This window comes from Loxodonta africana, chromosome 21 (assembly GCF_030014295.1).
Source record: "Loxodonta africana isolate mLoxAfr1 chromosome 21, mLoxAfr1.hap2, whole genome shotgun sequence".
In the NCBI taxonomy this organism is placed as follows: domain Eukaryota; kingdom Metazoa; phylum Chordata; class Mammalia; order Proboscidea; family Elephantidae; genus Loxodonta; species Loxodonta africana.
Window position 1 is genome coordinate 29,595,418 of NC_087362.1, and position 26,941 is coordinate 29,622,358.

A 26,941-nucleotide genomic window follows, 5' to 3' on the forward strand; every position below is an offset into this window, starting at 1 on the left:
CTGTGTGATGCACCAAAGCAGTGGAGGTTCCTTTACTGGAGTGACACTAGCAGCAACCTAGTGTGTCCATGAGGTCCTGCACCGTCTCACCCAGGGTCTCCTGGTCCTCCCCGTATGCCTGCTGCTGATGGAATCTCTGGGCTGTGCGAGCATTCAGCCCAGGGAGTTCATTCCCAGGCAACCCACAGGTCTTACTCTCACGATGCCTGTCCTGTCCTGGTGTATCTTTGAGCAAAGCTCTCTTTGATTTTCCTTCTGACAGTGGTTGGCCTTGGACTTAAAATAAATCAAGTTTATTGCTTCTCCAGAGGCCAAGACCAGAGGGGCGTGGGAGGCTGGCCCCACTGGCCCCTGGAGGGATTGCACATGGAGCAGAATTTCCACAGGCCCTCTGTGTCTGGGAGTGGGAACATTGTTCTGAGCCTGCCTTCTGACACCTTTCCCCCTCTCCCCAGCAGAGAGCTCTGAGGAGGAAGACGCCCCCTCGTTCGCACCTTCCAGTTCAGTGGATGGCAATAACACAGACTCTGAATTTGAAAAGGGCCTGAAGCACAAGGCCAAGAACCCAGAGCCCCAGAAAACAGTGACTCCCGTCAAAGACGAGTACGAGTTTGATGAGGACGATGAGCAAGACAGGGTCCCTCCTGTGGACGATAAGCACTTGTTAAAAAAGGATTACAGAAAAGAGACTAAGTCAAACAGTTTTATTTCTATACCCAAAATGGAAGTCAAAAGTTACACTAAAAACAACACAATTGCACCAAAGAAAGCCGCACATCGCATCTTGTCGGACACGTCAGACGAAGAGGAGGTAAGTGTCACCGTGGGGACAGGAGAAAAGCTGAGACTGTCAGCACACACAATACTGCCCAGTAATAAAACACGAGAGTCTTCTAATTCCAAGCAGCAGAAAGAAAAAAATAAAGTGAAAAAGAAGCGAAAGAAAGAAACAAAAGGCAAAGAAGTTCGGTTTGGAAAAAGGAGTGACAAGTTCTGCTCCTCTGAGTCTGAGAGTGAGCCCCTGGGCAGTGACGAGGATGATGGCTCCGTTGGCAGCTCTGGCTGCACCAAAGGGTCCCCACTGGTGTTGAAGGACCCCTCCCTGTTTAGCTCGCTCTCTGCCTCCTCCACCTCCTCCCACGGGAGCACTGCCTCCCAGAAGCATAACCCCAACCACACAGACCAGCACTCCAAGCACTGGAGGACGGACAATTGGAAAACCATCTCCTCTCCTGCCTGGTCGGAGGTTAGCTCTTTGTCGGACTCCACAAGGACACGGCTGACGAGTGAGTCTGACTGCTCCTCAGAGGCCTCCAGCGTGGAGTCCCTGAAGCCTGTCAGGAAGAAGCGGGAGCATAGGAAAGCCAGTGGCCTGCAGGGCACGCTCTCTGAGAAGAAGAGTGCGTTCCACACCAGCGTGGATGGAGCCATCCCAAAGCTAGACAAGGAGGGGAAGGTTGTCAAAAAACACAAAACAAAACATAAACACAAAAACAAGGAGAAAGGACAGTGTTCAGTCAGCCAGGAACTTAAACTGAAAAGTTTCACTTATGAATATGAGGACTCAAAGCAAAAGCCCGACAAGGCCATACTCCTAGACAATGATATTCCCACTGAAAACAAGCTAAAGGCGTTAAAGCATGACCGAGACCATTTCAAGAAAGAAGAGAAACTTAGCAAAATGAAGTCAGAAGAAAAAGAGTGGTTATTTAAAGATGAGCTAATAAAGGTCTCCAAAGATGAGAAATCACTCAAGAGAATCAAAGACCTGAGTAAAGACATCACTAAATGTTTCCGAGAAGAGAAAGACCGCGTGAACAAGTCAGAAAAGGAGAAAGTGATGAAGGAGAAGTCTCCAAAGGAGGAGAAGCTGAGGCTATACAAAGAGGAAAGAAAGAAAAAGTCAAAAGACAGGCCCTCAAAACTAGAGAAAAAGAATGATTTAAAAGAGGACAAAACGTCAAAAGAGAAGGAGAAAACTTTCAAAGAAGACAAACTCAAAAAAGAAAAAGTTTATAGGGAAGATTCTGCTTTTGACGAGTATTGTAACAAAAATCAGTTCCTGGAGAACGAAGACAGCAAGTTCAGCCTCTCTGATGACCAGCAGGAACGGTGGTTTTCTGACTTGTCCGATTCATCCTTTGACTTCAAAGGGGAGGATAGCTGGGATTCTCCAGTGCCTGACTACCGGGAGATGAAGAGCGACTCTGTGGCCAAGCTCATCCTGGAGACGGTGAGAGAGGACTCGAAGGAGAAGAGGCGGGACAACAAGAGCAGGGAGAAGAGAGACCACAGCGAGAGACGCAGCGACAGAGATGCTTTCTTTAGAAAGAAAGACAGGGACTATCTGGATAAAAATGCTGAAAAAAGAAAAGACCAAACTGAAAAACATAAAAGCGTCCCCAGCTATCTGTCAGAGAAGGATAAGAAGAGGAAAGAGTCTGTGGATGGAGCCAAAGAGCGGAAAGACAAGGACCTGAGCGACGTCTGCAGGGACAGAAAGGACTCCTTCGAGAGCGCCAAGGAAAGGAAAGAAGTCAGAGCTAAGCCGGAGGAGGCCTACAGAGAGGGCCTTAAAGAGTTCAGCTGTGACAGTTTTTTCAAAGACAAGTCTGACTCTGACTTTGTGAAAAGTCTGGAGTCTTGGGAAAGGCATCATTCAGTGAAAGAAAAAGACAAGAAGGATGGCATTGATAAGGAAAAGAAAGAGAAAATAAAATCAGAAAAATATAAAGACAAGTCCAGTGACAAAGACAAGAATGAAAAATCTATCCTTGAAAAGAGTCAGAAGGACAAAGAATTTGATAAATGTTTTAAGGAGAAAAAAGAAATTAAGGAAAAACATAAAGATATACATAGCAAAGACAAAGAAAGAAAAACTTCTCTTGATCAAGTTAAAGAAAAAAAGGAGAAGACTTTCCCTGGAATTCTCTCAGAAGACTTCTCTGAAAAAAAAGATGAAAAAAAGGGTAAAGATAAAAGTTGGTATATCGCAGACATATTCACAGACGAAAGTGAAGATGAAAAAGACACATACGCTGCCAGTGGGTTCAAACTCGGGGAGGCTGGGGAAGGGCAGAGGGCAGAGGGCCCACAGGACAGGGAGGAGGGGAAGGAGCCCTACCCCTCAGAAAAGCACCGGAAGTACTCCTCTGATAAACAGCACTCAGAGAAGCAGAAAGATAAAGAATCCAAGGACAAGAAAAAGGACAAAGGAGTCACTGAAGGAGGGAAAGACAGAAAAGAAAAAATCTTTGAAAAACACAAAGAGAAGAAGGATAAAGAGTCCACAGAAAAGTACAAGGACAGGAAAGACAGAACTTCAGTTGACTCTACTCAAGAAAAGAAAAATAAAAAACTCCCTGAGAAGGTTGAAAAGAAGCACTTGGTAGAAGACAAGGCGAAAAGCCGGCACAAAGAGAAATCTGACAAGGAACATTCCAAAGAAAGGAAGTCTTCAAAAAGTGCCGAGATGGAAAAAAGTTTATTGGAAAAGTTGGAAGAAGAAGCTCTGCATGAGTACAGAGAAGACTCCAACGATAAAATTAGTGAGATCTCATCCGACAGCTTCACTGACAGAGGGCAGGACCCTGGGCCAACTGCCCTGCTGGAGGTGTCGTTCACAGAGCCTCCTGAGGAGAAGGCCAGGGAGGGCTCTTGCCTGCAGGAGAAGCTGAAGGAGAGACACAGACACTCCTCATCCTCATCAAAGAAAAGCCACGACCGAGAGAGGGGGAAGAAAGAAAAGGCCGAGAAGAAAGACCGTGAGGACTATAAGGAGGTGGGCAGTAGAAAGGACTCCAACCAGTATGAAAAAGACTTCCTGGATGGGGACACTTACGGCATTTCCTATAATACAAAAGCAGATATAGAAGATGAGTTAGAGAAAACCATTGAATTGTTTTCTACTGAAAAGAAAGATAAAAATGATTCTGAAAGAGAACCTTCCAAGAAAATAGAAAAAGAACTAAAGCCTTTTGGGTCCAGTGCCATCAGCATCCTGAAAGAGAAGAAGAAGAGAGAGAAGCACAGGGAGAAGTGGAGAGATGAAAAGGAGAAGCACCGAGAAAAGCATCCGGATGGCTTCCTGAGGCACCACAAGGACGAGCCAAAGCCTGGAGCCAAAGACAAGGACAACCCCCCGAACTCTAATTTTAAAGACAAATCCAAGGAGGACACCCTGAGACTCGGAGAAGCCAAGCCAAAGGAGAAGTTCAAGGAGAGTCAGGAGAAGGGCGACTTGGCAAAGATCAGCAATGGGAACGAGAAGCTGCCGCCATCCAGAGACCCCAGCAGGAAAGACCACCGGCCCCGAGAAAAGTTGCTGGTAGATGGCGACCTGATGATGACGAGCTTCGAGAGGATGCTCTCACAGAAGGACTTGGAGATTGAGGAGCGCCACAAGAGGCACAAGGAGAGGATGAAGCAGATGGAGAAGATGAGGCACAGGTCTGGGGACCCAAAGCTCAAAGACAAGACTAAGTCAGCAGAGGACATGCGCAAGAAGAGTCTGGAGCTCCCAACAAAAAAGCCATCAGGGCTGGATGTGCAGCTCAGAGACAAGAAGCTCAAGGACTCCATTGTGCTGGCTCCAACCCTACCCCCTGCCGACAGTAAAATGCTCCTGGGAGCGGGCTCAGAGCCCAAGGACTGGCTGGCGGGTCCCCAGATGAAAGAGGTCTTGCCAGCCTCCCCCAGGCCTGACCAGAGCCGGCCCACTGGAGTGCCCACTCCCACCTCTGTGGTCTCGTGCCCCAGCTATGAGGAGGTGATGCACACCCCCCGCACCCCATCCTGCAGCGCTGACGACTACTCCGACCTCATCTTCGACTGCACCGACTCCCACCACATGATGCCCATGCCTGTCAGCACGCCTGCCAGCGCCTGCTCCCCCTCCTTTTTTGACAGGTTCTCAACTGCCTCGAGTAGCCTTCCGGAGAACCCCAGTCAGACCCCAACGCGGACTCTGTCCACAAGCCTCTACCGCTCAGTGTCCGTGGACACGCGCAGGACCCCTGAGGAGGAGTTCAGTGTTGGGGACAAGCTCTTCCGGCAGCAGAGTGTCCCCGCCACCTCCAGCTATGACTCACCAGCACGGCACCTGCTAGAAGACAAGGCTCCTGCTCCCCCGGAGAAGTTCCCCTGCTTGTCTCCCGGGTACTACTCTCCAGACTATGGGGTCCCTTCGCCCAAAGGGGAGGCTCTGCACTGTGCTCCTGCAGCCGTGGTTAACGCCACACCGTCCCCGGAGGGCGTCTTCTCAAGTTTACAAGCCAAGTCCTCGCCTTCCCATAGGGACGAGCTGGTAGCCCCTTCCCTGGAAGGGACCCTGCCCCCTGACCTGGGCCTCCCTCTAGATGCCACAGAGGACCAGCAAGCCACGGCCGCCATTATCCCCCCAGAGCCCAGCTACCTGGAGGCTGCCGATGAGGGCCCATTCAGCACTGTTATCACGGAGGAGGACCCAGGCGAGTGGGCACATCCCGCTGCCTCCGAGCAGCCCCTCTCCTCCACCCTCGTCGGGGGTGTCCCCGAGAACCCTGTCAGCTGGCCCCCTGTTGGGGCAGACCTGCTGCTGAAGTCCCCACAGAGATTTCCAGAGTCCCCCAAACATTTCTGCCCCACGGAGCCCATGCATCCCACCACCCCCGTGCCCTTCATTGCTACAGAGCCCCCGTACCCAGTCTCTCCACTCACGTACCCGTTGTCAGTCCCTGAGCCAGGGCTCGAAGAGGTCAAGGAGGACGTGGTCGAAGCGGTCCCAGTGGAGGTCTCCCCGTCAGAGGAGCCAGCCCCATATGCCCCTCCCTCTGGGCTGCAGGCCTTCTTCAGTGACTGTAAGCCTCTTGCGGAGACAGCTCCTGATGCGCCCCCCGAGCCTGCGTGTGTGGCCGCCGCAACTCAGGTTGAGGCCCTGGGCCCTCTAGAAAATAACTACCTGGAAAACAACCCCAGTCTCTCTGCCCTGGGTCAGGAGGAGCCAGTCCCCTGGCCAGACCCCTTCCCAAACCCTGAAGATGACCTAGACCTGGGGCCGTTCTCACTGCCAGAACTTCCGCTTCAAACGAAAGACGTTTCAGATGTGGAGACAGAACCTATGGACGAGAGTCCTGTCATTCCCCCAGAGCAGGCACCTCCAGGGGCCCCCGTGGTTGTAAGTGGGGGGGATCTCCCCACATCAGCCACTGAGGAACAGCACCCAACAGCCGACCAGGCATCCACAGAGCTCTCCACCGAGCCTGTGCCTGCAGACCAGCCCAAGGTGGAGGTACCTCTGGAAGCTGTGGTGCAAGCAGTGGACGTGTCACTAGAGAGGGCCCCTGAGGACCTGGGCCCCAGCCTGGTGCCTGCACCAGTCCCCACCGAGCTCCATGCAGCAGGAGGTGGGGACGAGGAGGCAGAGCCAGTGGACCCCCCAGTGGCACCCCACTCTGCCCCTGACAGTCCCCCTGCAGATGTCACAGCCCAGGCTCTCACTGCAGATGGGGCAGGCCTCCCCAACAGCGCTGGCCGTGCCCCTGCCCAGGCGGAAGTCCCCCCTGGCAGCATCCAGTCCGAAGGAGCAGATCCAGCCCCCAAGCCACCGGCTGAAGCCCCGAAGCCACCCCGAGTGGAGGAGATCCCACAGCGCATTACCAGGAACCGGGCACAGATGCTGGCCAACCAGAACAAGCAGGGCACGCCGCCCCCTGAGAAGGAGCTTCCACCTCCTGCCCCTGTCACCAGGGCCAAGGGTCGCGTCCCCGAGGACGAGGACGCCCAGGCCCAGCATCCTCGAAAGCGCCGCTTCCAGCGCTCTAGCCAGCAGCTGCAGCAGCAGATGAATACGTCAACACAGCAGACGCGGGAGATGATCCAGCAGACGCTGGCCGCCATCGTGGATGCCATCAAGCTGGACGCCATTGAGCCCTACCACAGCGACAGGGCTAACCCCTACTTCGAGTACCTGCAGATCCGGAAGAAGATAGAGGAGAAGCGGAAGATCCTATGCTACATCACGCCGCAGGCCCCCCAGTGCTACGCCGAGTACGTCACGTACACGGGCTCCTACCTCCTGGACGGCAAGCCCCTCAGCAAGCTCCACATCCCAGTGGTGAGTCCTCCCAAGGCCACGCGGGGTTGAGGGCCTGGGGCGGATGGTGAGACGTGACGGTGCTGTGTGATCACAGGTCAGTGCCCACACTCTGCTGGTGTCTTACTGGCCCCAGGACCCGCCCTCCCCCAATCCTGCCACCACCCGTGCTTTCAGCACTTGGAAAACGCAAACACTTCTGCCTCCATCCCCCCCCGCCAGCCCAGCCGCTTGCTCCTGGGTCCACCTGGGTCTGTTCTCAACACACAGGTCAGATCTTGCTTCCTCTGCAGGCTGTGCATGCCCACTCCCCACTCCTGTCTCTGCACCCACCCCCCCGTACCTCGTTCCTGCCGAAGCCTGTATATGTGGCCCCTGGCCTCCTCTAGTACCCCCAGGCACTTCTGCATCCTGGGGGCCTTCGTGGTCAACCCCAGGGTCTGAGCCCAGCATGCTCCCCTGCTTCCCTTTGCATGGTTGCCAGCTCACATCGCATCACTCACTGACTTCATTCCCTGGCTACTTCAGTCCCCTCGGTAAAAGCCCTGTGTGTGTTGTGCTCGTTCTCTGAGAACAGTGTGCAACGTGACAATAGTTACATCATCACAACAAGCCGTTTCTTCTTGCCGGCCCAGCTAGGTATCAGGGAGTCTCAGTCTGTATACCATACACGTGGGTGCTGTCCTGTCTGTTGGACCAAAGCCTTCTGAAAGTTGGCATCTCTGCTGGCTCCTAAGTAACCATGAATGACTCACCACTACCCATCTGAGGAATTTCACTCTAAGAGCAGTCATGTTTTAAAAGGACAGTGATGTGGGCTGTGTCGGTACCAACACAGGGGACTCAGCAAAAGCCCATAGTACGTGACTAGGCGCAGGGCTGTCGGCTCTTCAGTGCTCCAGGGTGGAGCGTGTGTCACCTGCTCACCCTCCTGTGTGGGACACTGCACGGTGTGTCCGTGCCCACAGCCACACCAAGGCCTTCCTCTCTGTGTCTGCAGATTGCGCCCCCTCCGTCCCTGGCGGAGCCGCTCAAGGAGCTATTCAAGCAGCAGGAGGCCGTGCGTGGGAAACTCCGCCTGCAACATAGCATTGAGCGGGTAAGGCCTGGCAAAGGGGCCCTTGGCCGTGGCATGGTCACTTGGTGATATCCTTGGCTCACTTGCTCCTCCTCCCTTCAGGAAAAGCTGATCGTCTCCTGCGAGCAGGAGATCCTTCGGGTGCACTGCCGGGCGGCGAGGACCATCGCAAACCAGGCGGTGCCCTTCAGCGCCTGCACCATGCTGCTGGACTCAGAGGTCTACAACATGCCCCTGGAGAGCCAGGTGGGCCCCTCCCTACTGCCCCTTATCCCTGCAGCCCCCTCCCCACAGCAAACTGTGCAGCCTTCCCGGGACTGGCTGCACGCAGAAGGCAATGTAGCTGGAAACAACCAAACCCCACACCTGCCTACACCGTGTTCCCTCAGCCCTGCACTGGCCAGCCTTCTTAGCCTTAGTTTAGCCAGAGAGAGGAAGAGAAGGCAGGAAAGAGCCATCCTGTGTGGGTCTGTGCAGTGGGTCTGTGTAAGGAAATGTGTGTGACCCTCCCCAAGGCTGCAGCACTCCAGCCTAGCAAAGAGACTTTCCCCTAACACACCATCAGGCAAGGGCAAGACATCAGTTTCTGTGTAAAACAAGGGTTGGGGGTGGCCCTGACCCAGTAGTCCCCCACGATCTGTGTGTATCCACTGGGCCTTTTGTGCCATACCTCGCTGGTCACGCGCCGCCCCCCATCACAGGTCACAGGAGCTGACTAGAAGAAATCAGGATAGCAGTGTGCAGCCCCTCCTGACTTGCTATCACCCCCTCAGCACACTCGGAGCCACCCACAGCCTCTCCAGGTGCCATCACTGGCTTTGCCACAAGCCCTGATGCCTTCCCAGGCCTGCTGCGGAGATGGGCTGAGCCCATGGCACCTCGCTTCCATTGCCTACAGGGCGCTCTCTGGCTTGAAGTGCCATGCTGAGTGCCACTGCCCACGAGGGCGGGTCTGGAAGGGGCCTGTGGCTTGTAGGGGTGACAGCAATTGTGCGTGTCCCCAAAAGGCCAGGTCTCCTGCACATCTTAACCACAGCTCTTTGGGAGGAGGTGGGAGGACACCCTATGCTCCATGATGGAGCGTGTGTCACCTGCCTACTCGTCCACCTACAGTCATGTGTCCGTCCGTACCCGATGTGACTGCAGGTAGATGCTGCAGCTTTTCTTCTCACTCAAGAAGAGAGGCCTTGGAACCCAGTCATCAAAGTCACGTTTTTGTAGCCATCACCCACGTTCTTCCTTATACTTCTTATAAAACCTCCCATGTTTGACTTCTCTGGCAGGGGGACGAGAATAAGTCGGTGCGAGATCGGTTCAACGCACGTCAGTTCATTTCCTGGCTGCAGGATGTGGATGACAAGTATGACCGCATGAAGGTCAGTGCCCTTGCTTCCCAGGGCAGGTCCTCTGCTGTAAAGAAATGAGGGCTGCTCAGTGTTGTCTCTTCTGCCGTGACGTGCAGGACACAGCTCCTGTCACCTGCTGAACCAAACCGTGTTTGTCAGGCCCTGGACCCTACCTGAACCCTTCTCCAAGGTCCCCGTCCCCACTGCCACCCCCGCCTGCCCTGGGAGTACTGATAAGTGCAGGGGCCTGCCTCCCAGACGCTAGGCTAGAATACCCATAAGAATTAATGGGTTACAAAATGAACCTTCAGAAATGAGTAGCAGTGGCCTAGTGGACAAGCCCAGCCTGCTGAGACTGGGGCCTTCTCCACCTGGTCTGATTCTTACTCCACGGTGTAGAATTCGTGGAGAGAAGACAGAAGGAGATCCAGACCCCCCAAATCCCAGTTATGGGATACCCTGTTCTTAGAGAGCAAGCTGGTGTCTCCCAGATGCACCTATACCCAAGTCTCCACATTCAGTGACCCAGGAGTATGCTGCTACAGTGATAACACAGAAAGATGTTGGCCTTAGAGTGGTCAGACAAGGCAGTACAACAGGATATAATCCACTGTGGACACGATCAGAGGGAAGTGCTGTGCGTCTCACCCTGGGCCACCCCACAGAACATCCCTCGTAACACCAAAATTTATTCTAGATTATCAAAAGCTTAAGTCTTAAATTGAGCCATAGGTAATAGCTGACTTTAAAAAAAAAAAAGTTGCCATCAATTCTGACTCATAGCAACCTTATAAGACAGTAGAACTGCCCCACAGGGTTTCCAAGGAGTAGTTGGTGCATTTGAACTGCCAACCTTTTGGTTAGCAACCGAGCTCTTAACCACTGCACCACCAGGGCGCCAAAGAAGACTTTACTAAAAAAGATAAATGAAGTTTTGACTACATTAAAGTTAGACTTTTGTACGTTGTACATGCCACATAGGTTTAACTTCCTTAGTGTGCAAACTAATAAAAAAGAAGAAAATGAACCGAGTCTGTAAAGAGGCAGTTCATAAGGAAGGCCACAAAATGCTGGGCCTTGCAGACAGATGTCCCGTGTAACCAGTGATTCCAGAAGCACAAAGCAAGATCCTGTGCGAAAGGCAGTGGGCGTGTTGGCTAGGATGGAGAAGGGCCAACTGGCAGGTGTTTTTGGATAGACAGACAGTAGGTACCAAATTCCAAAATGTTTTTACCACTTAACCTAGAAATTTCACTTTTACTCATTTAAAACTTAAGTAGAATAGTTATGCAAAAATATGTACAAAAAAATTCATTTGAACAGTCTAGTGAGTGAACTGCAGCCCAGAAAGCGCATCAACCCAGCCACAAGGTGGAGCCCTGAGTGATGTTAAAACCAGGTAGCTATGGGCGGTGTGGGCTCCTGAGAACTTCGCCTGGAGGAGGGCAAGTCTATCTGAGGTGGGCTCAGGATGGTTTAGAATCTACATAGGGAGAAGACACCACCACCTGCCATGATTATTTCTGTGAATTATTTTAAAGTAAGGAGTCATGGCTAAGCGCTCAACTACTAGCCGAAAGGTTGGTGGTTCAAACCCACCCAGCAGCATCTGAGAAGACAGGCTTGGTGATCTGCTTCTGAAAGGTCACAGCCTTGAAAACCCTATGGAGTAGCTCTACTCTGCATACACGAGGTCTCCACAAATCGAGAGCAACTAACAACATTTTTAAGTGAATTAGACACCATGACAGCCCATTAGCGCATCAGTCAGTATGACATTTCCCCCGATGCCTCCAGCGTGGCCCACTCCACCAGTGGCGCACACACCTCCCAGGCTCCCGCCCATTTTTTACAGCAGACTCACATCTGCTTATGTCCTAAAAGCAGAGCTCAGCAAATCTTTTCTGAGAAGGGCCACAGAGCAAATATTTTTGCGGGGCACACAGACTCTGTCACAGCTGTCAACCCTGCGCTTGTAGCACACAAGCTACCACAGCCAGCATAGCAATGGACATGGCGTGTGCTTACAGAACTTTCTTGATTGGCGTAGATTTGAGTCTCATGTAATCATTACATGTCATGAAACATCATTCTTCTTCTGTTTTTTCAGTGGTTTAAAAATGTGAAGCTGTTTATCCTTAGCTGAACAAGAGCCAGCAGCAGTGAGCCATGCCAACCAGCCCCAATGTAGTGCATCTGTGACCATGGTTGGTGGCTCCCTGTGCTCCCAAGTTTGAGTTGGTTCAAATCCAAATGGGCCAGACCACCTCACAAGCGACAAGTGTGCCCTGGAGACACACATGCCTACCTCCCTGTGGGGTCCTGGGCTGCTACATCTTTGGGGACCAGGAAGGAGCCAGTTCCTGCTGCTTTGGCAGCACCCAGACATGCCCATGGCTCTGGCCCACGGGCCTCCCTCGTGAGTCTGAGTTGCTGGGGGAGCCATCAGTGCCTGAGTGCAGTATGGCACTTGGCACCCACGGTGAGGAAGGCCCCCATCAACAGCAACCATCATCCTCTGAAAGTCAGTTCCCTTATTCCTTTAACGCTTTCCCTTTAGTCTCAGCTCTCCAAAGAAGGAATAGGTGGAATGGCTGCCTTGAGGAGTAACCCAAGTGTGTTCTTGCTATCCGCATTGAGGCTCCTAATGGGCTCATAAGTGGTCCCAGTTTTGTGGGTTTTAATTTTTTTAGTTGTCCCAGGTTTGGCGAGGAGGGTCCTTTCGGTCTGGCTTCTGGTTCCTCTCATCCGAGGGTTCTGAGAGCTGCCCCAGGCTCCCTCACAACTTCCCCGCCTGGGAACACAGCGGGTGGGAGCGGGGTCGGGGGGACTTCTCAGCCATCTTGATGGACAAAGCTGGAGCACCTTACTGAAGTCACACATCTTTCCTGACCTTTCCATTCAGGTTTTACTACCGATGTTTCGATTTAACTTTGTGGTATTTGCCCTCATGCCACATCCCACTGAGATGTACAAAGGCAAGTCTTAGAGCCACAGGGACACCCGGGCACACTGCCACCAATGATGGCCACTCCTTTTGGTTTGGAGTTGCAGGGAACTCACTTTTCTACCCATTTCATATAAATACTTAAATATTATCTTTTAGCTAGATACCCTTTTAAAAATTAGATGTGTTTTTAAAAGATACAGCTCCTGCTATAAATGCAAATGAAACCAATATCACTGCTGTAAATAAAATAATTGTAAAATGAGAAACGACAAAAGCCAAACTGTTACTAAGTTCTAATAAGGTACTCTGGGCAGCCAGCGGTGGGTGGCAAGCTGAGCAGGGACTCCCTGGGTGTCCCCTCATCAGTGTCACCTCCAAGTACCATCTCTCACTGGGGCAGAAGAAGAGACCCGGCATATAGAGGGGCCAGGGGCAGGCAGGGGGCAGGGTCTCCTCACCTTGGCTGAGGAATGAAGTAGAAGCCACCACTATCAGCTGACCATCTGCCCGAGCAAGAGGGTGGCCCAGGTCAGAGCCCCTCCCTGTGCTGCTCAGCCCTGCCGCAGCTCTTTGTGTGCGGTGGGTCCTTTGGGCCAAGGCTCTGCTCCCCTCACCCGCTATCTGTCCGTCTGCAGACATGCCTCCTGATGCGGCAGCAGCATGAAGCAGCGGCACTGAACGCCGTGCAGAGGATGGAGTGGCAGCTGAAGGTGCAGGAGCTGGACCCTGCGGGGCACAAGTCCCTGTGCGTGAACGAGGTGCCCTCCTTCTACGTGCCCATGGTCGATGTCAACGACGACTTTGTGCTGCTGCCGGCGTGACGCGGTGATGGGACCGCGAGGACATGGGCCTCCGGAACGCCCACGGTGCTGTCGGCCGCGCAGCAGGGAGGCGCATCGTGTCAGGCGGAGGAGCCAAGGGGAAGACTGCACTTTGTTCACACTGCCCGGCCGACTACGACATGGACGCCAGGGGCAGGCCCAGGGATGGGCAGGATGTGGACACAGCGTCACCTCTCTGGGGGCCGCTCTTGGATCCTTGTTTCCAGCAACTGCAGTCATGGTCGCAGTTGCAGGAAGGAATGCATTTTTAGATTCTTGTTCCATTCTGATCAACTACAGGAAAAAAATCAACGCGTCGCCTCTCACGGACAAAAGACCTCAAGGTTGGAGGAGGTAGACGACCCCCAAGGCCTCTCCCCTGTGGTCACAGAGCCACGGCGGGCACAAATGGGGTGAGGACGCTGGGCTGAGCGAGGGCCCGACCACCCATCCGCCCAGCACTGGTTGGCGGTGGGGGAGGGGACACGGAGCCAGGACTCTTCTGATTGTGTTTTTAATGGAGTCAAATCCACGTGGTTTGTATATTTTTTCCTTTAATCTTGGGCATTTTGTTTCTCTTTCTGAGAACATAACTTGAAACACTACAGAGCCAATAATCATATAAAAAGTGTATCCCGTAAACGCTGTACAGTTTTATACACATTCACAATGTACTTTTGCTGCCTTCTAGATAATTTATTTTGCAACACATTACTGCACAGTTGTAAATAACTTATGTACTGTAACATCACTTTCAGTTATGTGTAAAGAAATAAATAAATTAATTAAAATGCTCTTAGTACACATGCAGTCACCACAGCCAATCCCCTCGCCCCCAGAACAGTAGGGCCACAGATGCACGGTCCCATCTTCAAGGACAAGCCGTGCCACCCACACCTGAACACTTCAGACCATCTTTCCAGAGTTTTGCCTCTAACCTGAAACACTGCCTTTCTCTCCCAGCCTCCAGGCCTTAAATTAAGGTGAGACTGGGATACTGTGTTTGGGAATGGGGTGGACAGGAGGTGTCCACTTTCTCCAAAGGAGCTGAGGCGGGCCAGCACCCAGACCCCAGTGAGGGCAGTGTGGCTGCAGAAGCACCAGGCACAGGCCTGTGTTCTCAGGCCATCCTGCAACGTGCTGTTCTGGGGCAGCCCATGAGATCTGGAAGAACCAGAGAGGACTCAGCAAGGGAGGGGATTTGCCCAGTGCCACACAGGTCACCTCAGATCTGTGGCCTCTTCCTTGACACTAGCTCACAAAAGCCATCTGCTCCTTGGCACTCCCTCTGGCAGCACCCTGGGAAGGTCTTCCTCCCTGCCTCCCTCCAAAAAGAACCTTAAACCCAGCCCAGATTGGGGCTCAGCAGGCCTGGGTGGGTGGGACTCTGCATTACTTCTGCCAGACAGGACCTGATGTGATGCCCTGCCTGAAGGAGCAGGAAGGCTGGCTCCCTCCCACGCCCACCCCTTGTGTGGTGATGGCTGCCCGGTCTCCTTTCTGAGGAGGAGAACCACACAACAGGCCAGGCCTGAGCTCGAGGCCTCACGCTGCAGAGTGCCGTTTCAGGTGAGTGCCTGGGCCATCCTTGAGAGCCTTCCAGGGGCTCCTGCAATGAGATGCCCGCACTGCCATACCCCTGCTCCAGCACAGGCTCCAGCCCCCACAACTCCACAGGGCACTGGACAAGGAGAGAAGGACCTGCCTGTAGCCCTGTCCTGAACCTGTGTCCTTGCTGAAGCCCAGGGCCCCTCTTTCATGAGGCGCCCATCCGAGAGGATCTGGGGCAAGGGCAGTGGCCCAGTCTACATGGACAAGGCCTGGGAGGTGGCCAGTCACAGGGACGGATGTCCCGCAGGTCTCAGTTGGGATACCACCTGAGGGCCACAGTACAGAAGGGGGTCCCTGCTGCCAAGAACTGAGATTTCATGAGCCCTCTGTGGGGCCTTCTTGGGGGTAGCAGTGTGGTGGGTGCCGTGGGCCCCTCTCCTGAATCCTCACCATCTTTGTATGTGAAATCTCTGTGTGCTCTCTTCTGGTTCCTCAAGGGCTAACCTTGACCCAGCTAGGCCAGTTTCCCACCTTGATTTATATACTTGGGGCCAGAGGCCCCAATATGTTTTTCTGGGCATGCACTAATTTGAGCTAGTTGTATTTTTTTCCCCCTAAATCACAAACTTTATTACGGTAACGCACTTTAAGCCCTGCTTTTTCTTTTTTTTTTTTTTTAAATAATTGAATCAACCTGTGTAAGCCCCCAACCGGTGGCAGGGTGAGAACAAAGACCTTCCAGGTGAGTGGCTTCCCTCTGCATGGGGGTGGGGCAACAGTTAGCACCCAGTCACAGCTGCATGCTGCTGTCAGCTGGCCCACATCTGGAGGTAGTCTAAGAAGGCCATGCACTGACCTGACCTGACAGCCCCACTGCTGGGCACAGAACCAGCAGACACATGCTCACTGCTCAAAAAGTCACTCACAGACAGGTGCATAGTTGCATGGTATGTAGCAGTCAAAAACTGGAAGCAAATGTCCAACAAAAGAATGGAAAATGAACTGTAGTACTCCTATAGTTCAATACCACCCAGCAGGATGCCTCTGCCTTGCACTCCTGACTGGGGCTGGGGCGGGGGCTGTGCACATAGGGTGTCAAGCAGCATCCCTGGCCTCCACCCGGTTGATGCCAGTAGCACACCCCAGGTTGTGACAAGACATGTCTCCAGACATTAACAAATGTCCTCTGGAGGACAAAACCACCCCCAGTTGAGGACTACATATAACAATGAAGATAAAACAGCCACACACAAGGTAAGTTGTATGATTCCATTTATGTAGAGTTCAAGAGCAGGGAAAATAAAATTACAATGTTAGACCTCAATGATTTGGTAGAGCAGGAGGGATAATAACTGGAAAGAAGGAACAGGAGGGGCGAAACAGTCTATTTCTCATCCTGGGTGTTGACTGCATGGTGATTTGCTTTGTAATAATTCAGTGGACACTGTTATGGAAACCCTGGTGGTGGAGTGCTTAGGAGCTGCAACTGCTAACTAAAAGCTCGGCAGTTTGAATCCACCAGGCGCTCCTTGGAAACCCTCTGGGGCAGTTCTGCTCTGTCCTGCAGGGTCGCTATGACTTGGATGGCAACAGGTTTGGTTTTTGGTTGGTTTTATTATATTCCACAATTTTAAAAAGTGATAATTCCGAATATTAATAAAATCACAGAATTAGACAACTCAGTAGAAAGTGAGAGGAGCAGAATTGAAGTAGAATCAAGAATAGTGAGACTGAAGATAAAACACCTGGCACCAAGATATTTGAAGAAAAACCACATAAAAAATTTAAAAAAAAATGAAGAAACCCTAAGAATCATGTGGGACTCTCTCAAGAGAAATAACCTACGAGTGATTGGAATACCAGAAAAGGCAGGAATAACAAAAGATAGACAGGAATCTTGAAGATTTGTTGATAGAAAACTTCCCTGATGTCAAGAAAGATGAGAAGATATCTATCCAAGATGCTTAGCACACTCCACATAAGGAAAATCTTAAAGTCACCAAGACATATTATAATCAAACTTGCCAAAACCAAAGATAAGAGAATTCTAAGAGCAGCTAGGGATAAATGAAAAGGAGAGTCAATAAGAATAAGCTTGGACTACTCAACAGATTTTTTTTTTTTTACTCAACAGAAACCATGCAGGCAAGAGGGCAATGTTATTGTTGTTAGGTGCTGTCAAGTCGGTTCTCACTCATAGTTACCCTGTACACAATGAAACACTGCCCGGTCCTGCGCCATCATTACACACGTTGTTATGCTTGAGCCCACTGTTGCAGCCACTGTGTAATCCACCTTGTTGCGGGTCTTCCTCTTTTCCGCTGACCCTGTACTCTGCCAAGCATGATGTCCTCCAGAGACTGATCCCTTCTGACAACATGTCCAAAGTATGTAAGAATAAGTCTCACCATCCTTGCCTCTAAGGAGCATCCTGGCCGCACTTCTTCCAAGACAAATTTGTTCGTTCTTTTGGCCGTCCATGGCATATTCAATATTCTTCGCCAACACCACAATTCAAAGGCGTCAACTCTTCTTCGGTCTTCCTTATTCATTGTCCAGCTTTCACATGCATATGATGTGATTGAAAATGCCATCGCTTGGGTCAGGCGCACCTTAAGTCTTCAGGGTGACATCTTTGCTCTTCAACACTTTATAGAGGTCCCTTCCAGCAGACTTACCCAATGCAATGCGTCTTTTGATTTCCTGACTGCGGCTTCCATGGCTGTTGATTGTGGATCCAAGTAAAATGAATTCCTTGACAACTTCAATCTTTTCTCCGTTTCTCATGATGTTGCTCATTGGTCCACTTGTGAGGATTTTTGTTTTCTTTATGTTGAGGTGCAGTCCATACTGAAGGCTGTGGTCTTTGAACTTCATTAGTAAGTGCTTCAAGTCCTCTTCACTTTCAGCAAGCAAGGTTGTGTCATCTGCATAATGCAGATTGTTAATGAGTCTTTCTCCAATCCTGATGCCCCGTTCTTCATATAGTCCAGCTTCTCGTATTATTTGTTCAGCATACAGATTAAATAGGTATGGTGAAACAATACAACCCTGACGCACAACTTTCCTGACTTTAAACCAATCAGTTTTGTTCTGTCCGAACAACTGCCTCTTGAGCTATGTGAAGGTTCCTCATGAGCACGATTAAGTGTTCTGGAATTCCCATTCTTCGCAATGTTATCCATAGTTTGTTATGATCCACACAGTCGAATGCCTTTGTTTGCATAGTCAATAAAACACAGGTAAACATCCTTCTGGTATTCTCTGCTTTCAGCCAGGATCCATCTGACACCAGCAATGATATCCCTGGTTCCACATCCTCTTCTGAAACCGGCCTGAATTTCTGGCAGTTCCCTGTCAATATACTGCTGCAGCTGTTTTTGAATGATCTTCAGCAAAATTTTGCTTGTGTGTGGTATAAATGATATTGTCCTATAATTTCCACATTCGATTGGATCACCTTTCTTGGGAATAAGCATAAATATGGATCTCTTCCAGTCAGTTGGCCAGGAAACTGTCTTCCATATTTCTTGGCATAGACAAATGAGCACCTTCAGCACTGCATCTGTTTGCTGAAACATGTCAATTGATATTCCATCAATTCCTGGAGCCTTGTTTTTCACCAGTGCCTTCAGAGCAGCTTGGACTTCTTCCTTCAGTACCATCGGTTCCTGATCATATGCTACCTCTTGAAATGCTTGAATATCGACTAATTCTTTTTGGTATAATGACTCTGTGTATTCCTTCCATCTTCTTTTGATAGTTCCTGCATCATTTAATATTTTCCCCACAGAATCCTTCACTATTGCAACTCGAGGCTTGAATTTTTTCTGCAGTTCTTTCAGCTTGAGAAACACCAAACCTGTTCTTTCCTTTTGGTTTTCCATTTCCAGCTCTTTGCACATGTCATTATAATACTTTACTTTGTCTTCTCAAGAGGCCCTTTGAAATCTTCTGTTCAGTTGTTTTACTTCATCAATTCTTCCTTTTCCTTTAGCTGGTCGACGCTCAAGAGCAAGTTTCAGAGTCTCTTCTGACATCCATCTTGGTCTTTTCTTTTTTTCCTGTTTTTTCACGGACCTCTTGCTTTCTTCATGTATGATGTCCTTGATGTCATTCAGCAACTCATCTGGTCTTCAGTCACTAGTGTTCAATGCATCAATTCTATTCTTGAGATGGTCTCTTAAATTCAGGTGGGACATACTAAAGGTCATATTTTGGCTCTCGTGGACTTGCTCTGATTTTCTTCAGTTTCAGCTTGAACTTGCATATGAGCAATTGATGGTCTGTTCCACAGTCGGCTCCTGGCCTTGTTCTGACTGATAATATTGAGCTTTCCCATCGTCTCTTTCCACAGATGTAGTACTCAGTTTGATTTCTGTGTGTTCCATCTGGTGAGGTCCATGTGTATAGCTGCCGTTTATGTTGGTGAAAGAAGGTATTTGCAATGAAGAAGTCGTTGGTCTTGCAAAATTCATTCACTCTCCGGCATTGTTTCTATCACCAAGGCCATATTTTCCAACTACTGATCCTTCTTCGTTTCCAACTTTTACATTCCAATCGCCAGTAGTTATCAATGCATCCTGATTGCATGTTCGATCAATTTCAGACTGCAGCAGCTGATAAAAATCTTCTATTCATCTTTGGCCCTAGTGGTTGGTGAGTATATTTGAATAATAGTCGTATTAACTGATCTTCCTTGTAGGCGTATGGATATTATCCTATCACTGACAGCACTATATATACTTCAGGATAGATCTTGAAACGTTCTTTTTGACGATGAATGCAACACCATTTCTCTTCGAGTTGTCATTCCCAGCATAGTAGACTATATGATTGTTCAATTCAAAATGGGCAATACTGTCCATTTCAGCTCACTAATGCCGAGGATATCGATGTTTATGTGTTCCATTTCATTTTTGAGCATTTCTAATTTTCCTAGATTCACACTTTGGACATTCCAGGTTCCGATTATTAATGGACGTTTACAACTGTTTCTTCTCATTTTGAGTTGTACGACATCAGCAAATGAAGGCCCTGAAAGCTTTACTCCATCCACGTCATTAAGGTCAACTCTACTTTGAGGAGGCAGCTCTTCCCCAGTCATCTTTTGACTGCCTTCCAACCTGGGGGGCTCATCTTCCAGCAGTAGATCAGACAGTGTTCTGCTGCTATTCATAAGGTTTTCACTGGCTAATGCTTTTCAGAAGTAGATTGCCGGGTCTTTCTTCCTACTGTCTTAATCTGGAAGCTCAGCTGAAACCTGTCCTCCATGGGTGACTGTACTGATATCTGAATACCAGTGGCATAGCTTCCAGCATCACAGCAACATGCAAGCCCCAAACTGTATGACAAACTGACAGACATGTGGGGGAAGAAGGCAATAGGGTGACTTATATAAAGCACTGAAGGAAAAAAACTGCCAACCGAGAATCATATATCCAGCAAAACTGTCTTTAAATATTAAGGTGAAATTAGGACATTTCCAGATAAACAGAAGTTTAGGGAATTCGTAAAAACCAAACCAAAACTACAAGAAATACTAAAGGGAGTTCTCTGGTTAGAAAATCAATAATATCAGATATCAACCCCAGACTAGAACATAGGACAGAGCAACCAGATGTCAACCCAGACAGGGAAATCACAAAAATAAATCAAGATAAAAAAATGCCCAAAAGAGGGAAACAGCGATGTCATTATGTAAAAGAAGACAACACTGAAGAAAATAAAGAGTGACAAAGAAATGTAGTCATAGATCTTTCATATGGAGAGGAAGACAAGGTGATATAAAGAAGTAAAAGTTAGGTTTAAACTTAGAAAAATAGGGGCAAATATTACGGTAACCACAAAAGAGACTAACAATCCTACTCATCAAAATGAAATACAAGAAAAAAATAGACTCAGCAGAGAAACAAAATCAAAAACAACAAATAAGAAGAAAAGACAATATATAAACTACTCAACACTAAAAATTAAGTGGGAAAAAAACTGTCAACAACACACACAAAAAGACATCACAATGACAGCACTAAAGTCATACTCATCCATGATTATGCTGAATGTAAATGGACTAAATACACCAATAAAGAGACTGGCAGAATGGATAAAAGAACACAATCCGCCTATATGCTGCCTACAAGAGACACACCTTAGACTTAGAGACACAAACAAAAACTCAAAGGATGGAAAAAATATATCAAGCAAACAGCAATCAAAAAAGAGCAGGAGTGGCAATATTAATTTCTGACAAAATAGACTTAAAAGTTAAATCCACCACAAAGGATAAGGAAAGACACTACATAATGACTAAAGGGACAGTATATCAGGAAGATATAACCATATTAAATATTTATGCACCCAGTGACAGGGCTGCAAGATACATAAACTCTAACAACACTGAAAAATGAGCTGGACAGCTCCACAATTACAGGAGACTTCAACACACCACTTTCAGTGAAGGACAGGACATCCAGAAAGAAGCTCAATAAAGACACGGAAGATCTAAACGCCTTAATCAAACAACTTGACCTCACAGACATATACAGAACACTCACCCAACAGCAGCCAAGTATACTTTGTTTTCCATCGCACATGGAACAGTCTCTAGAATAGGCCACATATTAGGTCATAAAGCAAGCCTTAGCAGAATCCAAAACATTTAAATATTACAAAGCATCTTCTCTGACAATAAGACCATAAAAGTAAAAACCAGTAACAGAAAAAGCAGGGAAAAGAAATCACACACTTGGAAACTGAACAATAAAAAAAAAAAATCAAAAATGACTGGGTTATGGAAGACATTAAGGATGGAATTAAGAAATTCACAGAATCCAATGAGAATGAAAATACTTCCTATCAGAACCTTTGGGACACAGCAAAAGCAGTGCTCAGAGATCAATTTATATCAATAAATGCACACATACAAAAAGAAGGGCCAAAATCAAAGAATTATCCTTGCAACTTGAACAAATAGCAAAACAAAAGAAACCCTCAGGCACCAGAAGAAAGCAAATAGTATAAATTAAAGCAGAATTAAATGAAATAGAAAACTGAATGAGGTAACAAGACCAAGAGCTGGTTCTTTGAAAAAATTAACACAATTGATAAACCATTGGCCAAACAGACAAAAAAACAGGAGAGTAAACGAAAAACCTGAACAGGAAATGAGATGGGCGACATCACAACAGACCCAACTGAAATTAAAAGAATCCTATCAGATTACTACGAAAAATTGTACTCAAAGAAAGTTGAAAACCTGGAAGAAATGGATGAATTTCTAGAAACACACTAAAATACCTAAAATAACACAAACAGAAGTAGAACAACTAAATAAACCCATAACAAAAGAAGAGATTGAAAAGGTAATTTGAAAACTCCCAACAAAAAAAGACCTGGTCCAGACAGCTTTACTGCAGAGTTCTACCAAACTTTCAGAGAAGAGTTAACACCACTACTACTGAAGGTATTTCAGAGCATAGAAAAGGATGCAATACTCCCAAACTCATTCTATGAAGCTAGCATTTCCCTGATACCAAAACCAGGTAAAGACACCACGAGAAAAGAAAATTATAGATCTATATCCCTCATGAACTTAAATGCAAAAAATCCTCAACAAAATTCTAGCCAATAGAATTCAACAGATCCAAAAAATAATTCACCATGACTGAGTGGGATTCATATCAGGTATGCAGGGATGGTTCAACATTAGAAAAACAATATAATCCATCATATAAATAAAACAAAAGACAAGAACCACATGATCTTATCAATTGATGCAGAAAAGGCATTTGGCAAAGTTCAACACCCATTCATGATAAAAAAAAAAAAAAAAACTCAGCAAAATGGGAATAGAAGGAAAATTCCTCAGCGTAATAAAGGGCATTTATACAAAGCCAACAGCCAACATCATCGTAAGTGGAGAGATTATGGAAGCATTCCCCTTGAGATCGGGAACCAGACAAGGATGTCCTTTATCACCACTCGCATTCAACACTGTGCTGGAACTCCTAGCTAGAGCAATTAGGCTAGATAAAAAAATAAAGGAATCCAGATTGGTAAGGAAGAAGTAAAAGTATCTCTATTTGCAGATGACATGATCTTATACACAGAAAACCCTAAAGAAGCCTCAAGAAACTATTGAAACTAATAGAAGAGTTCAGCAGAGTATCAGGACATAAGATAAACATACAAAAATCAGTTGGATTCCTTTACACCAACAAAAAGAACATCGAAGAGGAAATCACCAAATCAATACCATTTACAATAGCACAAGAAGATAAAATACTTAGGAATAAATCTTACCAGAGACATAAAAGACCTATACAAAGAAAACTACAAGACACTACTGCAAGAAACCAAAAGAGACCTACATAAGTGGAAAAACATACCTTGCTCATGGATGGGATGACTCAACATTGTAAAAATGTCTGTTCTACCGAAAGCGGTCTATAGATACAGTGCAATTCCGATCCAAATACCAACGTTTTTTAATGAGATGGAGAAACAAATCAACAACTTCATATGGAAGGGAAAGAAGCCCCAGATAAGTAAAGCATTACTGAAAAAGAACAAAATGGGAAGCCTCACTCTACCTGATTTTAGAACCTATTATACCACCACAGCAGTCAAAACAGCCTGGTACTGGTACAAGAACAGATACATGGACCAATAGAACAGAATTGAGAATCCAGATATAAATCCATCCACATATGAGCATGCTGATATTTCACAAAGGCCCAAAGTCAGTTAAATGAGGAAAAGAGTCTCTTTAACAAACAGTGCTGGCATAACTGGATATCCATGTGCAAAAAAATGGGACAAGACCTACACCTAACACCATGCACAAAAAACGAACTCAAAATGGATCAAAGACCTAAATATAAAAATCTAAAATGATAAAGATCATGGAAGCAAAAATAGGGACAACACTAGGTGCCCTATAATAATGGCATAAACAGTATACAAAACATTACTAACAATACAAAATCACCAGAAGAGAAACCAGATAACTGGGAGCTCCTAAAAATCAAACATCTATGCTCATCCAAAGATTTCACCAAAAGAGTAAAAACATTACCTACAGACTGGGAAAAAGTTTTTACATATGACATATCTGATCAGCATCTGATCTCTAAAATCTACATGATACTCCAAAAACTCAACTACAAAAAGACAAATAACCCAATTAAAAAATGGGCATAAGGATATGAACAGACACTAAAGACATTCAGGTAGCTAACAGATACATGAGGAAATGGTCATGATCATTAGCCATCAGATAAATGCAAATCAGAACTACAGTGAGATTCCATCTCACTCCAACAAGGCTGGCATTAATCCAAAAAACACAGGATAAATGCTGGAAAGCTTGTGGAGAGATTGGAACACTTAAACACTGCTGGTGGGAATGTAAAATGGCACAACTACTTTGGAAATCGATTTGGCACTTTCTTAAAGGACTAGAAATAGAACTACTATATGATCCAGCAATCCCACTCCTTGGAATATATCCTAGAGAAATAAGAGCCTTTACACGAACAGGTATAAGCACACCCATGTTTCTTGCAGCACTGTTTACAATAGCAAAAAGACGCAAGCAACAAGGCTGCCCATCAACAGATGAATGGATAAATAAATTATGGTATATTCACACAATGGAGTACTATGCATCGATAAAGAACAATGATGAATCCGTGAAACATTTCATGACATGGAGGAATCAGGAAGGCATTATGCTGAGTGAAATTAGTCAGTTGCAAAAGGACAAATATTGTATGAGACCACTATTATAAGAACTCGAGAAATAGTTTAAACAGAGAAGAAAATATTCTTTGATGGTTAGGACAGTGGGGAGGGAGGGAGGGAGGGAGAGGGGTATTCACTAGATAGTAGACGAGAACTATATTAGGTGAAGGGAAAGACAACACACAATACAGGAGAGGTCAGCACAACTGGACTAAACCAAAAGCAAAGAAGTTTCCTGAATAAACTGAATGCTTCGAAGGCCAGCGTAGCAGGGGCGGGGGTTTCAGGACCATAGTTTCAGGGGAAATCCAGGTCAATTGGCATAATAAAATCTATTAAGAAAACATTCTGCACCCCACTTTGGAGAGTGGCATCTGGGGTCTTAAAACACTAGCGCGTGGCGATCTAAGATGTATCAATTGGTCTTAACCCACCTAGAGCAAAGGAGAATGAAGAACACCAAAGACACAAGGTAATTATGAGCCCAAGAGACAGAAAGGGCCACGTAAACCAGAGACTACATCAGCCTAAGATCAGAAGAACTAGATGGTGCCCAGCTACAACTAATGACTGCCCTGAAAGGGAACACAACAGAGAACCCCTGAGGGAGCAGGAGAGCAGTAGGATACAGACCTCAAATTCTCATAAAAAGACCAGGCTTAATGGTCTGATTGAGACTAGAAGGACCCCAAGGTCATGGTCCCCAGACCTTCTGTTAGCCCAAGAACCATTCCCAATGCCAACTCTTCAGAAAGGGATTGGACTGGACTAGACTATGGGATAGAAAATGATACTGGTGAGCTTCTCGGATCAAGTAAACACATGAGACTATTTGGGCATGTCATGACTGGATGGGAGATGAGAGGGCAGAGGGGGTCAGAAGCTGGCCGAATGGACATGAAAATAGAGAGTGAAAAGAAGGAGTATGCTGTTGTTTGTATGAGAGACTGACTTGATTTGTAAACTTTCATTTAAAGCACAATAAAAATTTTAAAAAAAGGATTATACATCATGATGAGGTGGGAATGCAAGGGTGGTTCAACATTAGAAAATCAGTGTAATACACCACATTAATAGAGCAAAGGGACCACATGATCATATTAATTGATACACAAAGGGCATTTGACAAAATCTAGCACCCCTTCATAATAAAAATACTCAACAACACAGGAACAGAAAGGACATTCCTCAATATAATAAAGGGTATTTATGAGAAACACACAGCTAACATCATACTCAATGGAAAAAAACTGGGAGCTTTCATATTAATATCAGGAATAAGACAGAGATCCGCAATGTCACCACTGCTATTCAACATCACTCTGGTAGTCCTAGCCAGAGCAATTATGGGACAAAAAAGGGGAGGGGTATTCAAATCAGGAAGGAGGATGTAGAACTATTCCTTTTCACAGATGAAATGATCCTATTACATACCAAACCCTTTGCCGTCCAGTTGATTCCAACTCATAGCGACTCTATAGGACAGAGTAGAATTGCCCCATAGGGTTTCCAAGGAGCAGCTGATGGATTCAAACCACCAGCCTTTTGGTTAGCAGCCAAACACTTAACCACTGTGCCATCAGGGCCAGCCCCAAAGAATCCACACACAAAAAAAGATATTAGAACTAATAAATGAATTCAGCAAGGTACAAGGTCAATACACGAAAATCAGGTGAGTTTCTAAACATAAGCAATGAGCAAACAGAAAAGGAAATTAAGGAGACAATTCCAATTACAATGGCATGTAAAACAATAAAAAATCTATAAATAAATTTAACCAGGAAAATGAAAGATTTGTACACAGAAAGCTATAAAACATTGCTAAGGAAATTTGCTGTTGTGTGCCCTCGAGTTGATTCCAATGATGATGACCCTATAGGACAGAGCAGAACTGCCTCATAGGGTTTCCTAGGCTGTAAATCTTTACGGGAGCAGATCGCCAGCTCTTTTCTCCTGCAGAGCCACTGGGTGGGTTCAAACCACAAACCTTTTGGTTAGCGGCTGAGCATTTAACAATTGTGCCACCAGGACTCCTCCAAAAGAAATTTAAAAAGACCTAAATAAATGGAAGGACATGAATGTTTATGGATTGGAAGATGCTACCCAAAACAATCTATAAATTCAGTGCAATCCTCATCAAAATTCCAACAGCTTTCTTTACAAAAATAGAAAAGCCAATCTTCAAATATAGACGGAAGGGCAAGGGAACCTCAAATAGCTAAAGCTATCTTGAAGAATAAAAATAATGTAGGAGGACTCACATTTCCTGATTTCAAAACATACTATAAAGCCACAGTAATTAAACCAGATTGGTACTGGTATAATAACACATACAGACCAATAGAATAAAGAATTGAGAATCCAGAAATAAATCCATAC

General features: G+C 47.1%; 1 protein-coding gene across 21 annotated transcripts in view; it reads left to right on the forward strand.

Moving 5' to 3' along the window:
• ANKRD11 (ankyrin repeat domain containing 11) overlaps positions 1-22,677 on the forward strand; it is a 281,034-nt gene extending 258,357 nt beyond the window's left edge. For 18 of the 21 annotated variants that reach the window (XM_064273643.1, XM_064273645.1, XM_064273646.1 and 15 more), the window contains 5 exons: positions 456-7,093; positions 8,073-8,171; positions 8,253-8,396; positions 9,434-9,526; positions 13,082-22,677. In XM_064273643.1, coding sequence (XP_064129713.1) covers positions 456-7,093; positions 8,073-8,171; positions 8,253-8,396; positions 9,434-9,526; positions 13,082-13,267 — 7,160 coding nt within the window. In that variant the 3' untranslated portion in view covers positions 13,268-22,677. Of the gene's footprint in view, positions 1-455; positions 7,170-8,072; positions 8,172-8,252; positions 8,397-9,433; positions 9,527-13,081 lie in introns of those variants that run through there. The other 3 variants (XM_064273647.1, XM_023558051.2, XM_064273649.1) reach the window with 2 other exon arrangements.
• Positions 22,678-26,941: the final 4,264 nt, after the last annotated feature.